Source organism: Macaca thibetana, chromosome X (assembly GCF_024542745.1).
Source record: "Macaca thibetana thibetana isolate TM-01 chromosome X, ASM2454274v1, whole genome shotgun sequence".
NCBI lineage: Eukaryota > Metazoa > Chordata > Mammalia > Primates > Cercopithecidae > Macaca > Macaca thibetana.
In genome coordinates this window covers 104,321,838-104,340,242 of record NC_065598.1, presented here as the reverse complement: position 1 = coordinate 104,340,242, position 18,405 = coordinate 104,321,838, and the positions used below count along the sequence as shown (strand labels likewise).

General features: G+C 36.1%; 1 protein-coding gene across 6 annotated transcripts in view; it reads right to left on the bottom strand.

Moving 5' to 3' along the window:
* Positions 1-18,405, bottom strand: part of COL4A5 (collagen type IV alpha 5 chain) — a 269,789-nt gene that overhangs the window by 17,328 nt on the left and 234,056 nt on the right. For 3 of the 6 annotated variants that reach the window (XM_050777164.1, XM_050777166.1, XM_050777165.1), the window contains 4 exons: positions 10,075-10,208; positions 7,036-7,108; positions 6,831-6,902; positions 5,904-6,032 (listed from right to left, as the gene is read on the bottom strand). In XM_050777164.1, coding sequence (XP_050633121.1) covers positions 5,904-6,032; positions 6,831-6,902; positions 7,036-7,108; positions 10,075-10,208 — 408 coding nt within the window. The other 3 variants (XR_007722723.1, XM_050777167.1, XM_050777168.1) reach the window with 3 other exon arrangements.

The window sequence follows — 18,405 nt, the reverse complement described above, 5'->3', positions numbered from 1 at the left end:
ATGCCCTGTCTCACCACTCCTATTCAACATAGTGTTGGAAGTTCTGGCCAGGGCAATCAGGCAGAAGGAAGAAATAAAGGGTATTCAATTAGGAAAAGAGGAAGTCAAATTGTCCCTGTTTGCAGATGACATGATTGTATATTTAGAAAGCCCCATCATCTCAGCCCAAAATCTCCTTAAGCTGATAAGAAACTTCAGCAAAGTCTCAGGATACAAAATCAACGTGCAAAAATCCAATAACAGAAAAACAGAAAGCCAAATGATGAATGAACTCCGTTTCACAATTGCTTCAAAGAGAATAAAATACCTAGGAATCCAACTTACAAGGGATGTGAAAGACCTCTTCAAGGAGAACTACAAACCACTGCTCAATGAAATAATGGAGGACACAAACAAATGGAAGAACATTCCATGTTCGTGGATAGGAAGAATCAATATCGTGAAAATGGCCATACTGCCCAAGGTAATTTATAGATTCAATGCCATCTACCTGACTTCAAACTATACTACAAGGCTACAGTAACCAAAACAGCATGGTACTGGTACCAAAACAGAGATATAGACCAATGGAACAGAACAGAGCCCTCAGAAATAATACCACATATCTACAACTATCTGATCTTTGACAAACCTGACAAAAACAAGAAATGGGGAAAAGATTCCCTATTTAATAAATGGTGCTGTGAAAACTGGCTAGCCGTAAGTAGGAAGGTGAAACTGGATCCCTTCCTTACACCTTATGCAAAAATTAATTCAAGATGGATTAAAGACTTAAATGTTAGACCTAAAACCATAAACACCCTAGAAGAAAACCTAGGCAATAACATTCAGGACATAGGCATGGGCAAGGACTTCATGTCTAAAACATTAAAAGCAATGGCAACAAAAGCCAAAATTGACAAATGGGATCTAATTAAACTAAGGAGCTTCTGCACAGCAAAAGAAACTGCCATCAGTGTGAAGAGGCAACCTACAGAAGGAGAAAATTTTTTCAATCTACTCATCTGACAAAGGGCTAATATCCAGAACCTACAAAGAACTCAAACAAATTTACAAGAAAAAAACAAACAACCCCATCAAAAAGTGGGCAAAGGATATGAACAGATGCTTCTCAAAAGAAGACATTTATGTAGCCAACAGACACATGAAAAAATGCTCATCATCACTAGCCATCAGAGAAATGCAAATCAAAACCACAATGAGATACCATCTCACACTAGTTAGAATGGTGATCATTAAAAAGTCAGGAAACAATAGGTGCTGGAGAGGATGTGGAGAAATAGGAACACTTTTATACTGTTGTTGGGACTGTAAACTAGTTCAACCATTGGGGAAGACAGTGTGGCAATTCCTCAAGGATCTAGAACTAGAAATACCATTTGACCCAGCCATCCCATTACTGGGTATATACCCAAAGGATTATAAATCATGCTGCTATAAAGACACATGCACACGTATGTTTATTGCGGCACTATTCACAATAGCAAAGACTTGGAACCAACCCAAGTGTCCATCAATGACAGATGGGATTAAGAAAATGTGGCACATATACACCATGGAATACTATGCAGCCATAAAAAGGATGAGTTCATGTCCTTTAAAGAGACATGGATGCAGCTGGAAACCATCATTCTCAGCAAACTATCGCAAGAACAGAAAACCAAACACTGCATGTTCTCACTCCTAGGTGGGAAATGAACAATGAGAACACTTGGACACAGGAAGGGGAACATCACACACTGGGGCCTGCTGTGTGGTGGGGGAAGGGGAGAGCATTAGGAGATATACCTAATGTAAATGATGAGTTAATGGGTGCAGCACACCAACATGGCACATGTATACATATGTAACAAACCTGCACGTTGTGCACATGTACCCTAGAATATAAAGTATAATAAAATAAAATAAAACACACACACACACACACAGAGAAATAAATAAAAATAAAAATAAAGAAAATCTGCACTGCTGGGCCACTCTGAAGTATCTTGAATTGAGGAGCTTAGGTGAAGAAGTCCTGGTATCAGTTGGGGGCCCTTCAGATGAGCTGCCACCTTGTGACTGTCCGTCAGGGACATCTTTTGGCCATCCCTGGTTAGAGTTGCCATGTGGGTGACAACTAGGAGACTTTCCTTGAATGTGCCCCCACAGATGCATGGCTGGGATGGCGTAGATTCTTTCTGTTTCTGGCAGTGCTGGCACAGGATTAGGATTTATGAGGTTAAGATTAACGGTGACAACAGTAGAAAATCTTTACCTGATAATACATTTTTTATTTTGTAAAATCTTTATTGCAATATAATTCACATTCCGAATAATGTACCCATTGAAATTGTGCAATTCAGTGGTATTTAGTGTATTTACAGAGCTGTACAACCATCACCACCCTCTAGCTATTATCTCCGAATCCCCACTTTTCCCTAGCTGCTAGAAACCTCGGGTCTACTTTCTGTTTCTGTAGATTTGCCATTCTGAGTATTTCATATAAATAGAATCCTACAGTTTATAGTGCTTTATGACTGGCTTTTTTCACTGAGGATGACGTTTTTAAGGTTTGTTTATGTTGCAGCTTTTGTGGTACTTTCCTTTCTCTTTACTGATAAATAATATTCCACCCTGTGGATAGGCTACAGTTTGCCCACTCATCAGTTGATGGGCATTTGGGTTGTTTCCATTTTTTGTCTCTTCCGAATAATGCTGCTATGAACATATATGAACAAGTTTTTGTGTGGTTTTATTCCTCTTGAGTAGACCTGCTAGGCCTGTTAATATGTTTTTAGTCTTCTGTATATATACGGAATATTGTCACCTAGTGTGAAATGGTTTTTAAATGCAATCAACAATCTAAAACCTCCAGTTATTTGTGGTTTCTTTTTTTTTTTTTTTTTTGACACAGGGTCTTACTGTGTCACCCAGGCTGAAGTCCAGCAGCATGATTTGGGCTCACTGCAGCCTCGACCTGGGCTTAAGCGATCCTCCCACCTCAGCTTCCTGAGTAACTGGGACTATAGGTGTGCGCCACCACGCCTGGCTAATTTCTGTATTTTTAGTAGAAATGATGTTATGCCATTTGGCCAGGCTGATCTTGAATTCCTGACTTTAAGTGATCTGCCTGCCTCAGCCTCCCAAAGTTCTGGGATTACAGGCGTGAGGCATCATGGCCAGCCCAGGCACTCTGCTGACTTAAAAATATTTTAAGATAATTCACATTATTAAAATATTTAAACCTAGTTATTCTTTTCTTTGCTGAGACCACTTAGAAAATTATTTTTTTTATATATGAATGTGATGACTTTTGACACTATATTTGGGTGTTTATTTATAATTTATATGTATGAATTTTACGTACCCTAGAATTGAGTGTAATAGTGATAATATTTTTAAAAGTGGAAAATTTTAAGATATAGTATGTTGCAAATTATTAATAAATGTTTCTATTCCAAAAAAAAAAAAAAAAAAAAAACAGCTCCTGGAGTCACTGATTTTTTGTGTCTCTATCTCCTTCACTTCTGCTCAGATCTTAGTTATTTCTTGCCTTCGGCTAGCTTTTGAATGTGTTTGCTCTTGCTTCTCTAGTTCCTTTAATTGTGATGTTAGGGTGTCAATTTTAGATCTTTCCCACTTTCTCCTGTGGGCATTTAGTGCTATAAATTTCCCTCTAAATGCTGCTTTAGCTGTGACCCAGAGATTCTGGTACATTGTGTCCTTGTTCTCATTGGTTTCAAAGAACTTATTTACTTCTGCCTTAATTTCGTTATTTACCCAGTAGTCATTCAGGAGCACGTGGTTCAGTTTCCATGTAGTTGTGCAGTTTTGAGTGAGTTTCTTAATCCTGAGTTCACTCCTACTCAACATAGTATTGGAAGTTCTTGCCAGGGATATCAGGCAAGAGAAAGAAATAAAGGTATAAAATAGAAAGAGAGGAAGTCAAATCGTCTCTGTTTGCAGATGACATGATTCCATATTTAGAAAACCTCATTGTCTCAGCCCAAAATCTCCTTAAGCTGATAAGTGACTTCAGCAAAGTCTCAGGATAGAAAATCAATGTTCAAAAATCACAACCATTCCTATACACCAATAATAGACAAAGAGCTAAATCATGAGTGAACTCCCATTCACAATGGCTACAAAGAGAATAAAATACCTAGGAATACAATTTACAAGGGATTTGAAGGAACTCTTCAGGGAGAACTACAAACCACTGCTCAGGGAAGTAAGAGAGGACACAAACAAATGGAAAAATATTCCATGCTCATGGATAGGAAGAATCAATATCGTGAAAATGGCCATACTGCCCAAAGTAATTTATAGATTCAATGCTATCTCCATCAAGTTACTATTGACTTTCTTCACAGAATTAGAAAAAACTACTTTAAATTTCATATAGAATAATAAAAAAAAGAGCTTGTATAACCAAGATAATCCTAAGCAAAAAGAACAAAGTTGGAGGCATCACACTACCTGACTTCAAACTATACTACAAGGCTACAGTAACCAAAACAGCATGGTACTGGTACCAAAACAGATATATAGACCAATGGAAGAGAACAGAGGCCTCAGAAATAATGCCACCCATTTACAACCATCTGATATTTGGCAAACCTGACAAAAACAAGAAATGGGGAAAGGATTTCATATTCAAATGGTGTTGGGAAAACTGGCTAGCCATACACAGAAAACTGAAACTGGACTCCTTCCTTATGCCTTATACAAAAATTAACTCAAGATAAATTAAAGATTTAAACGTAAGACCTAAAACCATAAAAATCCTAGAAGAAATCCTAGACAATACCATTAAGGACATAGGCATGGACAAATACTTTATGACTAAAACACCAAAAGCAATGGCAACAAAAGCCAAAAATAACAAATGGGATCTAATTAAACTAAGGAGCTTCTGCACCGCAAAAGAAACTATCATCAGATTGAACAGGCAACCTACAGAATGGGAGAAAATTTTGGCAATCTATCCGTCTGACAAAGGGCTAATATCCAGAATCTACAAGGAACTTAAACAAATTTACCAGAAAAAAACAACCACAACCCCATCAAAAAGTGGGCAAAGGATATGAACAGACACTTCTCAAAAGAAGACATTTATGAGGCTAACAAACATATGAAAAAAAGCTCATCATCACTGGTCACTAGAGAAATGCAAATCAAATCCACAGTGAGATACTATCTCACGCCAGTTAGAATGGTGATCATTAAAAAGTCAGGAAACAAGAGATGCTGGAGAAGATGTGGAGAGATAGTGCTTTTACACTATTGGTGGGAGTGTAAATTAGTTCAACCATTGTGGAAGACAGTGTGGCGATTCCTCAAGGATCTAGAACCAGAAATACCATTTGACCCAGCAATCCCAGTTTGGTATATACCCAAAGGATTATAAATTATTCTACTATAAAGACACATGCCCACATATGTTTATTGAAGCACTGTTCACAATAGCAAAGACTTGGAACCAGTCCAAATGCCCATCAATGATAAGACTGGATAAAGAAAATGTGTCACATACACACCATGGAATACTATGCAGCCATAAAGAAAGGATGAGTTCATGTCCTTTGTAGGGACACGGATGAAGCTGGAAACCATCATTCTCAGCAAACTAATACAGGAACAGAAAACCAAACACCACATGTTCTCACTCCTAAGTGGGAGCTGAACAATGAGAACACATGGACACAGGGAGGGGACCATCACACACCTGGGCCTGTCAGCGGATGAGGGGCTAGGTGAGGCATAGCATTAGGAGAAATACCTAATGTAGATTACAGGTTGACGGGTGCAGCAAACCACCAAGGCACATGTATACCTATGTAACAAACCTGTACTTTCTGCACATGTATACCAGAAATTAAAAGTATAATAATAATAATAAAGATGATCTGCATTGGTACCTGGTAAACCTTGAGGTCCTTGGGGTCCTGGTAGACCTTTTAACCCAGGTTGTCCAGGGATTCCTGGAGGACCAGCATCTCCTTTGATTATGATACTCTGTCCTGAAGGACCAGGTAATCCAGGAGGACCTATGAGGCAAAACACACAAATTTGAAGGGAAAGAGAAAGGTTACAAGAAATGGAAGCCAAAGTGATCTAAGTTCAGGACAAGAATTGGTGTGAGAGAAACCAGTTTTTGAACTGCTGCTGTATCTAACAGAAATCTGTTTAGGAAAACTAAAAATTGAAAAATAACTTTCAATTGAAAAATAATTTTATTAGGGTCAGTGTAAAAAGTACACATATCATCCCTATTTTCAAACTTCGAATATTACTCACTTACTAGAAAGTCTCATCCATTATAAATCTGTGAACACTGGTGTCAGGGGAAGACAATTTTACTCCCTTACACATCCATTCTGACTCCAACATCATTTGCAGTTTTTGCTTGCTGTGCTTGTCAAGGGACCCTTTGATCTACTAGGGGAATTTAGCGGATTCCCTATTTCTCAATTTATAAGAAGCTTCTATAAGCCTCTTAGCAAAATGAACTATTTTAATATCAAAAATATTTTTAAAAATTCATATGTGACTTGCTCTTGTGATCTGTTCAATTGAATTTGGGGAAGTTAGTATAGAAGCTAATGTCAAGGAAGTGTTTTTGTTGATCCTGTATCTATCTTAACTTTAAAAGGTCTGCTATCAATATTATGTTAATAAAATAGAGAATGTAAGAGATTAGTAAATAAAAGGAGAGCCTTGTTTATTTTCCCTCAGTTGTTGGGGACTTAGCCTCCAACGGTCTGGCTGAAAGACAGAATGAAAACTTTCAAATTCTTTAAAGCATCTAAGTATCAGGTATAACTATCTTCAGGAACAAGTCTTACCTGGAGGACCAGTAAGTCCCGGTTCCCCCTCAGGACCAGCTGATCCAGGTATTCCACTGGGTCCTTTCATGCCTACACAGAAGGTACATACAGTTTCATGGCAAAGCAACAGGGCTACAACCTTTACCCAGTCAAATCAGAAAATGGCTATCTTGTCCCAGAGGCGTTTAATATAAAGGGAAACCACAAAAATCCCTTCAAATACCTGGGAATCCTGGAACACCAGGGAGACCAGGATCTCCTTTCATTCCATTGAGACCCGGCCGACCAGGATTACCCTGAATAAATAAAATCATTAATGTTACAAAAAAATTGCAGTGAGGGGAGGAAGGGGAGTGAGGGCATAAGAATTGCATAGTGGCATATAGCACTGTTTCTAGAGTCAAACTTCCAAGACTATAATCTCAATTTTGCCTTATATTAGCTTGTGTGAATTGAGTTGATTATTTAACCTCTTTGATTCATAGTCTTCTCACCTCAAATATAGAGAAAATAACAGTATTTACTTCATAGGGTTGTGGTGAGAATTAAATGAGACAGTTCATATTGTTAAAATATACCCCTGGCTGACAGACAAAATGAACTTCCCATGGCTAACTGAGGTGCGCAAAGTTAAAACGCAACCAACTGGCCATGGCTGGGTAAGGGAAATGTCACATATCTTGTGTTCTTGTAAAGATGTTGTAAAAGTGTCACAGGATCTCCCTTTCTACAATAGAGTCAAGCCACTGCGAAGATAAACTGTGGCTTGAAAACATCCCCTGCCCACTGACCATTTGAAAGAAACATCTGGCAGACTTCTGGCTTTGGTCTTGGAAATCACCTGATCAGGGCTCAAGTATTTCAATCAATCAGAACTGATGAAGTCTGTATCCTTCATTTGCATAAATGGACCTGATTGAGAACATGGGTGAGAACTTTCCCTTAAGCCAAATCCTCCCTTTGTTCTTCAGAGATCACACTTTCACTTGTACTGAAAGTTGTGTCTTCCCAATCCACAGATTACTTTTTATAGAAAATAAAGCTCTTCCTTTTTCTCCTGCAGAGCTCATTGTCTTTTGCTAACAAGTATTAAGTGCTTAGAAGACTGATGTATGCTGTGTACTTAATGAAAGGTAACTATTATTTTATTCTTTCTTTTTCTTTCTTTTCTATAGAGATAGGATCTCACCATGATGCCCAGGCTGTCCTCAAACTCCTAGGCTCAAGCAATCATCCCACCTCAGCCACCCAAATACAGGAAGAATATGGAATAGCAAGATCATACAAGAGGCTATTGCTCTACTTCAAGTGCAGGACAACAAAGCTTATATTAGTAAGAATGAAAGAGGGACAAGCCTGGAGCATCTTATTATGGAATAATATTTAAAAGTGCTAAAAAAATAGTTGGAAGGAAGTACATATCAGAAAAACATCAAATCCAGTTTGAAGGGGCTTCCAAATCTGGAACAATGAGAGCATCGAAATAAGTAATGACAGTTTAGAAATTGTAAATTAGTGGAAAACATGGGAAAAAATGAGTTCAAAATGATAAGAAATGCATAAGTAAACCAGAGAGAAGGGAAGGCTCTTGCTTACAGTAGAACTGACTAGTAAATGTGGAGGCAGTGCTAGAGTTGAAACAACATCATTTTGCCACTATCCCAGTAGAGATTGGTTGAGGCAAAATCATTAATGGATGTTAAATCTAAGGGAAATTTTTGATGAGGAGTGGTATATTTGCACTATCTTAATATGCCTTCCTACAGTTTTACTAGTTGCAAGAAAAAACATAATGATACAGTGGAGAAACTGAGCAACAACTTGACTGGATGATCAAAACTAAAATCACAAATGAGGGGCAGATAGACATCATGGACCTCCTTATCTGTTAGCCTGAGAAGGACACAGCATCACTCATGTAGTATTCCAGCTGGGGATGCATAACCTGTATCTAATTATGAATAAACATCAGACAAAAAAGGAATATTCTATTTTAAAATGGGGGTGGGGGTACAATTGTTTTTAAACGTTGAGGTCATGAAAAAAAGAAAATAGACTTAGGAACTGTTCAGATTAAAGAAGGCTAAAGAGATATGACAATTAAATGCAAAACATGACTTGGCCTGGACCCTGTACTGGAAGGAGAAATGCTAAGAACACTATTAGGTCACTGGACCCGACTGGAATATGAAAGATAGAAATTAATGTATATCTATGTTAAATTTTCTGAAGTTAATAAGTATACTGTGGTTATATAATTAAAAAAAAATTTAGAGACAGGGTCTTGCTATGTTGTCCAGGCTTGTCTCAAATTCCTGGCCTCAAGCAACCCTCCTGCCCCAGCCTCTCAAGTTGCTGGGATTACAGGCTGCAGCCAAGACATTTGGTAAGAATTTTATAAAATATAAACAATCCCACAGCTTTTCATTGTCATCTTATAATAACACATGAGAATATTTTTAATCTTAAGAAATCTGCATTAAAATATTTAGTAGTAAAGGGGTATAGCAGGTGAAACTTACTCTTAATTGTTTCTGGAAATACGCATATTTATAGGGAATGAGTAGAGAATGAGTAAACAGAAGTAAATTTTTAAGTCTAGGTAACTGGAAGAATAGTGATGGCATGGTGAAAAAGATTAGACTTTGAAAAGCTTTAAGGACCACTACGTTAAATACTTTTTTCTGCCATAAAGCAGTCTTCAGAATTAAAAGACAGTCCAGATTTTGTTGACTGCCAAATCCACCAGCAATCATCTTGACCGAATGGAGGCAGTTTTGAGAACCCATAAAGAGGAATGTGACTCTCTTCTCTGAGTCACTCAAACCAACATAGAAAGCACATGAGTGGATGTGCTATTATTCTCTTTTTATAGGTGAAGATGGAAACCCAGTGTCTGTTTTCCTCAGAGATACAAAGCAGAATTGTGCAGGGGAGCTGACATTTGACCCTAACTTTATCTAATTTCAAAGCCTAAAAGATTCCTCTATTTACCATAAAATGAAGGCTACTCAAATCCAAATATGCATAAAAAAAGACTCCAGGTAAAGTATGTTTTCAGGAACTCTTTGACTATAATACAGCAAAGCCCCTTTAGGAGACTATAGGAAACTTGCCTTCTACTGTCTTTTTAATTCACCAGTGAGCCACGAATAGAACCTTGTCTAGTGAGTGTTAATTAAAATGATGCAGCTTAGAATTCACATTTTGAATACAAACACCCACATTCTTTCCTCATCACATATCTACTCCCATTTCCTACCTGGAGTCCTGGTGGTCCTTGATCTCCTTTCAAACCAGGCAAGCCAGGTAGCCCAGGTTGGCCTGGGTTTCCCTTCTCTCCTTTAATACCTCCATTTCCAGGGAGACCTGGGGGACCTTCCGGACCTGGTAGACCTTAATAATCCACAGCAAATGACCACATTTCAGTATAGCGTAAGAGTAGCATAAAAGTCAGGCTTTTAAAATATCAGTCATCTTCCTATTAGTTTGCAGAATAAAACCCAGACAACATTAAAATATATAGACCTATGCTGATTCCCTTTCTAATATAAATTGGACTGGATTCTTTTTGTTATTAATACTGACTTGCAGATTCTTTTAGTTTACATTTTATAATATATTAAATTCAATAAAATAACATCTAAAGAAAAAGACTCATGACTTAACAATGTGTGGTTCTGTAATCCTTAACAAAGAGTTTGACTTAAAGTGAAATTAAACAGAAACTGTAGGGCACTTTCTCAAATTGGAGCATGCATCAGAATCAAATAGACAGTTTGTTAAAACAGATTCCTGGGCCTACCCCAAGAGTTTTGGATTCAGTAAGACCTAGGAGACTGGTCTGAAGGTAGTGAGTTATCTCAATTGATCGTTCAGTTATAGATTGAACTCCTTGTTCAACTCTTTCCTCCCTTCTTGTTATTGCACTTGACCAGCCTTAAGAATAAATAATTTAGAAAAAAGAGACTTAGGAGAGAAGGACTGTGTGGAAGCTAAAGCTGCTAGTTCAGGGACCACACTTTAAGCATCACTGCTGTAGGGCAATCAGAAATTCAAGCCATTTTGTTTCATTGTGATTAAAATCAAATTGCTTTATTTGTAAGTAGTTACATTTATTCAGCTTTTATTACTATGCAATGCAGATAGTAATTTAAGCAAACTAATTTCATTTTAGTGATATGCTTGATACATACGAACTTTTTTAAATGTTAGAAATTTATTGAATCAATAAAGTACCTTAAAATTCCTTTTTAAAATGTTTTCATATTCTTTACATTTTAAATATTTTTCAAGAAAAATAAAGAATTCTGTACGTATCTTGTGAATAAACAAAATAATTTAAAACAGGATTTTGCTTAGCATTTTTACTTATGCTATGTTTTTAATTTGTTTTTCTGAATAAAGATAACAGGTCCATTAAGCAACCAGGGAGATCTTATCATTGGTCAAGTCTTTTGTCACCAGGTGACAAATAGGTGCTACTTGCTTGCAGTGTTCAGTGACTGAGGCTGAGACTAAGTAATCCTGCCTTAAGAAAATAATTACAAAACCCTAAATAATGAACAGCCAATAGTTAGCATTTACACCTTCTCTCCTCTGGTCATTTCCGATTTTATTGATTTCAACAAAAAATGAAGATATGTAGGGATTATTTTTTAAGGAACTATAATAGGCACTTGTTATGAATTTAGAATAGAGTTCATTCTTATATATGGACAAAAGGTTGTCTTTTTAATCTAAAATAAAAATCAGACTTTAGTTTCCTTTCCAATACTCTTAAGATTCAGAATCAATGGCAAAATACTAACAAGGCAGAATGACACCATGATTAAGAACACTAGACTTTGGAGCTAGAATGCTGGGTTACAAATCCAGCTCCATTCGTTACTAGCTGTTTGACTTCAGTAAGATTATTAATCTCCTTGGCTTCAATTTTTTCTTCTATAAAATGGAATTAAGAATAGCACCTACTTTAGCAGGTTGTTCCAAGGATTAAATGAGATACCATGTAAAAATTACTTAGCACAGTGCCGGGTACAAACTGTGGAAGGGCTTTTTAAAATTATTATTATTATTTTCTTTATTAGTAAAATTGAAGATAAAAACATATCTTAAAATATGAGCATCTTTTTAATCTTTCAGGTATTTCTATGTAATTTTATAACATAACATGACTCTATCTGGCACATGAGAAAGAGGAAGGAGATTTATAATAGTTCAACAACTGTTTTATCATCAAACAATTTAACTCATATAGTCACCCCAGCCTGGCAACCAGACAACACAGAAATTCCCTTCTCAATCATAACGAAAAGGTTTAGTACATTGTACATTTGAAAAAAAAAAAACAAAACGTAACTTCAGTGTTCTAAGTAAACTTGTTAATTTAATCCATAATGTATGATTTGCACTAGAAATTAAGTAGCAAATCAGAAAATTATGAAAAATAAATAAACTGTGAATCAACCTAATAACAATAACAAAGTAAGATGGGAAAAAAGGAAACCTTTTATGACTCTCTACTCCATTTTAAAGGTTATCAGAACACTGTATCATCTGAAATAACCTAAGGCACTGCTCTTTTTGAAATTTAAAAAAAAATGGGAAATTTGCATGTTAATTCAGACCTGATATTTAGAGTCCTTCAAATTATGAGTTATTAATTACATAAAGAACATATAAGTTTTATTTTTAATTGTATTCAATAGTATATCTCTGCCATCACTGAAAATAGCCATAAATACACAGATCAGGGCAATCTGAGAAAATAAAATTTTGAGAAAATAAAATCAATATTCAGAGATTACAAATGGGTCATATGCTTGCCTAAATATTTTAATGCAGTCTTGAAGGTAAAAATAAGTGTATTTCCATTTAAAATTCAACATGTCTTTATGCATTGATTACTTATTATAAACAATTGCAAACACAAAGACCCTAACGTCATTTGAAACTTAATTATAATCAAGTCACATTACCTTCATCAAAATGTTAAAACCCCAGCTTGAGGATAACAGCACTCTTCAATGACTTCTGAATTATAGCAAAAAATTGCATTTCTCTTATCACACACACAAAGCATTAAAAAAAAAAAAAAAAAAAAAAAAAGAATTGACCAGTGAAGAGTCTAACCTTGAAAACCTGGGAAGATCAGAGTTCACCAAAGCCCAAAGATCGATGTTAGCAGTATCAGACATCACACAGTACAAAATAAGATTATGAGTTAGAAGTGGTTCACATTATAGTACAAGTTAAAACAATAACGTTCTTTGCCAGCATTTCTTATACTTACAGCATAATCAGTATGCAAACAGAACCATACAGAATTATAGAGAGCCAAACTTTTTCAAATAGAGCTTATTCTAAAGGATAAGCTGTTGTTCTTTGTTAATCCAGAAAACAGAAAACTCTACTGAAGATATCATGTTAACACTGCTGCTGTGGCTTTCCAAAAATTAGCTTCTCAAAACATTAAAGTTGGCTAGGTAGTACCATTTCACCAACGGCCTTCAAATTCCTTTAGCAAAGGGGTAATTTTGGATTAATGCTGAAGTTTATCTTGGCTTGTGTTATCTTTTAATAAAAACACCAGGTATCAATTTCTTGATATGCTCAGACTGCTTCAAGAAGATACAGTTGACTTTAAAGGCCTCATTGGCAATAAATATAAAGATCATGAGTGATAGAATAGAAAAATCAAAACACGAATATACAATGACCATTACCAACTGTACTTTTGTTTGTATTAAAGCATTTCATGAAGTCACATTCTGATTTTTTTCATAATTAATCAGGAGGCTTTCTTATTACTATTTATTCAATTATTATTATCATTATTATTTGGAAGGAGTCTCACCGTCACCCAGGCTGGAGTGCAATGGCGTGATCTCAGCTCACTGCAACCTCCACCTTCTGGGTTCTAAGGATTCTCCTGGCTCAGCCACCCGAGTAGTTGGGATTACAGGCACCCACCACCACGCCCAGCTAATTTTCGTATTTTTAGTAGAAACAGGGTCTCACCATATTGGCCAGGCTGATCTTGAATTCCTGACCTCAGGTGATCCAACCACCTTGGCCTCCCAAAGTGCTGGGATTACAGGCATAAGCCACCGTGCCTGGCCTATTATTACTATTATATTATTATTATAGTACTTACAATAAGTTACTTAAAGAGAAAAAGCCAATATATATTTGTACACCATTGAACCCAAAAATAAAGATTCAACTTTTCCAAGATATGAAGACTATCAGTGAAAAGGTACTTGAAAATATTTTGGCATGCAATATCCCACCCCAAATCACAGAAAATATCATATTTATTCTATTATTATTCAATGCACATATTAACAGGCTATTCACCATTAAAAGAAGGATCATTAAATAAAAAGATTAAAAGCCTACAAACAGAGCACCCCTTGGTTAGTGTTAATTGACTATAAACACAATTTTCTTTTCTTACAAGTCTTGCTATGATTTATAAGCACCGAATGTTAGCAGAGAGAATAAATCGTGCTAGAGCAATGAATCCTAGGAATTAGAAGACCTAGGATCTATTTTTGACTCTGCTACTTAATAACTATATGACTTTGGGCAATTCAATCTTTCTGAGCATGGTTTTTTACCCGTATAATGGGAATAGTGCTATCTGCCCTAACCTCCCTCACAGGAATGTTTTAAAGATCAGATTCAAGTTTTAAAATACTGGCCTAATGTCTGCCATGTGCAAGGTGCTACAGGAAACACAAAGATGAGCAAGACTCAACTCTGTCCTTAAGATGCTTACAATAAAAGTACATTATATGATGTAAATTGTGGCATGCCATATAAATAGAAAACATTATCATCATCTCCTAATGAAACTTCCAAAGCATTTGATACTTTGAAATTCAGAAAGCTAAATATTGGCTTCTGTTTGTTTAAATTGTTTCTAAATCACAGACAGCAAATTAACTCAAGACAATACTTAGAGCAGAGTCTGGCCACAAAATTAGATAAATAAATTAGAATTCCCACCTAAGACAATTCAGGGTTTGAGTAAAGACATTTTATATGTGTGTTTGATATAGAGGGACCAATAACAAGAACTCTCAGAAAAATATTTCATTGAAATATGACATTTCAGCCTGAGTAATTAGCATGGAAAACTTTGGATCATATCATAGCAAAACTTTTAAGACTGTATTTTAAAAGGTAACATTTTAATGAGCTATATGCCAAGTCAATTTTTTTTTTGTATGAGGCTCACAATCCATTATTTTTCAACTATTTAACAAAGTTAAACTGAAAAAGGAAACAAAACAAAAACCTAAAATATTGTCCATAAGTAGTAATTACTAAAGGCATATTGATGAATTGATTGGTATATTTTAAATTCAGTTTCCACTTCAGGTTGTAGTCTTCAACTATTGCAAAGCAGAAAACATCACAGAGACCAACTTCCAACAACTATGCAATTTAGAGCACATTTGGTAAATAAGAAATTGTTAAATTTCTTTTAAAGGAATGTGGCTACTATTCTTTTTCTTTTTTGAATATATTATAGTAATTCAGAAGAAAGAAATCTCCTAGCTAACAGTAGAGTTTAGCAGTAATCAAAGCAGCAAAATTCTATGTAGGTCAGATAAGGTGGGACTCAACATTACTTCAAAGTACCTCCCTAGTCTTCGCTTTATCTTAGTGACAGTTAAATAGAATGCACTGTCTTACTCTTTTTGATGATATAATTTAAGAAGAACACAAGAAGCAATCTGGTTGATGGAGATGTTGATGGAGCTTTTGAGGTAACAGAAAACAAGAAAGTGGATGCAGTGAACAGTCTGCTCCCTGTAGAACAGACACCTAATTGATCACTGAGGAGCCTTAAGTCAGAGTCCCAGTTATGCCAGTAACTAACAGTATTACCTTGAGCAAGTTTCTTAACCTCTTAAGCCTCAATTTTTTCCTATGTGACAAAGACTCCTTGACCAAACTTTAGACAGGTTCCTCTGAGCCCTCCTCTCAATTAGGCCTCATCCTTGGGCCTACTTTTTGGCCTTCCAAATCCAGTTACATCAATAATACTGCTAAATCGGTTTAAAGACAGTCCCTTCACCCTTGATATCTGATCAAGTTCCTCATCTCCCACCTTTGATGTCTAAATCCTTGGCCTGTTTCTGGCAAAAATCTTGTTGAGCCAGTTTAATAAGAACTCACTCCTCTCTACCCTTGATGCCTCCTCTTAGTAATTTTCTATTACTGGCCCTCTCACTCTGCTCCTTGGCTATAAATAATCACTTTTCTTGGTTGTATTTGAAGTTGAGCTCAGTCTCTCTCCTACTGCAATAGTTTCTACTCTACTGCAATAGTCCTGAATAAAATCTGACTTGTGGATAATTTCTCCTTGACATAGGTAAAACTTAGGTCCCTTCTAGATCTGACATTCTATGGTTCTATGAAATAATGAGTTTGCAGTGGAGTAAGAAACTAGAGAATCAATTCAGGTAGAAACAAATGGCTTCCTAAAAACAATCTTGAAAAATTATGTATTTTAATTGTATAAGATGAAAAAATGTCCTGCCATTCTCAATAGCCAGACATCATGGGGTATACTATTATCTCTTTTAATTCTTTCTTACAAATTTGAAAAGGACTATTTATTTTGAATAACAATAAATACATTCAAATATTTGTGGCTCGTTTTACTGCTAATTAGGTAAACAAACATCTTTCACCAGGAATCAGCAATTTTCCATTGGGTAGCTCTTGGTAGTTGTTCTTTGGTGTGTACTGTTTACATATGTATAATGAAAATAAGATTAAGAACCTTGTAATCTGTGCTGGTTGCATTGGTTTTTTTTGTTTTTTTTGGTTTTTTTGTTTTTTTTTTTTTCGCTCTGTAGCCCAGGCTGGTGTGCAGTGGCGCGTTCTTGGCTCACTGCAAGCTCCGCCTCCCAGGTTCACATCATTCTCCTGCCTCAGCCTCCCAAGTAGCTGGGACTACAGGTGCCCGCCACCACGCCCGGCTAATTTTTTTTTTTGTACTTTTAGTAGAGACGGGGTTTCACCGTGTTAGCCAGGATGGTCTCGATTTCCTGACCCCGTGATCCGCCCATCTCGGCTTCCCAAAGTGCTGGGATTGCAGGCGTGAGCCACCGCGCCCGGCCTGCACCGATTTTTTTTTTCTCTGTGCCTATTAGTCCCTTTTTTTCTTTTTTTATTTTTAGATGGAGTCTTGCCCAGGCTGGAGTGCAGTGGTGCGATCTCAGCTCACTGCAACCTCCACCTCCAAGGTTCAAGCCATTCTCCTTTCTCAGCCTCCCTAGTAGCTGGGACTACAGGTGCATGCCAACACGTCTGGCTAATTTTTATATTTTTAGTAGAGATGGAGTTTCACCATATTGGTCAGGCTGGTCTTGAACTCCTGATCTCAGGTGATCCGCTTGCCTCGGCCTCCCAAAGTGCTGGGATTACAGGCATGAGCCATGGTGCCTGGCCCTATTAGCCCATTTTTAACAGCAGTAGAATTGAGAACTTTGTAACAACCCAAAATGTGAAGGTGGGATAGTTTGAAAACCTGCAAAAGATATGGCAAGTTAAGAATTACATATTTTCAGGATCTGATAATACATATTATTGTTTAAAAAAAGAATGTCCTTTTGAAGGATAGTTTGATTTGTTTGCATTAACAGATATAAATTAAACATAAGAAACAGACTCCAAAGAAAGGTAAAATATATAAGGCTGTTTTGGGTACTACAGATTTTCAACTGAAAATGACACAAATATATGAATTTTTAAATGTTAAATTAGTTTTCCTAGTTAGGTAATTTTGGGTCTTTCCAATAGACAGAAACACTAGGTTCTACAAGTTCCTGAAAACTTAAAGAGATAAGCCACTATGTAAAAATTGAATTGGCACATATGCTCTTAAAATACATTCAAACACTTGAAAACATTAGGTACAGGTGTGCATATATATATATATATATATATATATATATATATATATATATAAAGTTTCAAACTTCATGCAGTTACTACTTTGGAGTTAAGGAGCTAACCTGTAGGACCTGGATAGGGATCAAAGTTCACCAAGGCCCAATGTCATCATTAACAAAAAGGAAAAATATCAAAACTGTTAGAAATATCAAGAAACTAAAAAGCATTACACTAAATACTTTCAAGTTAAAATGTATTTCAATAAAAGAATACTCTGAAAGTTCATATCCATGCATCTGTATATAAACCAAATTATCACCACTTACTGACAAAACTGAAATGAAAACAGCACACTGTGGCATATTTTTAAAGGCCAAAAGTCATTGCTATCATAATCATTACTTTGAGCTCAGACTAAGAACAATCAATTCTAAGAGCAATGGGGTTTACAACTCAGTTTTAATTTATAATTAAATTGAGAAGTCACAAACACTCATCAGGTATGCATTCTTCTAACTACTTTTGTTATTATTTCTTTAAAAATGTAATTTGTAAGGCATCTTTGTGACTAATGGCTTCATACCAACAAATTTCAAAGTAATGTTCAACAGTGAGCTCATTACTCATTCATTACTAGTAAAAATGAATAACCACAGTGAAGATTAAAATATAA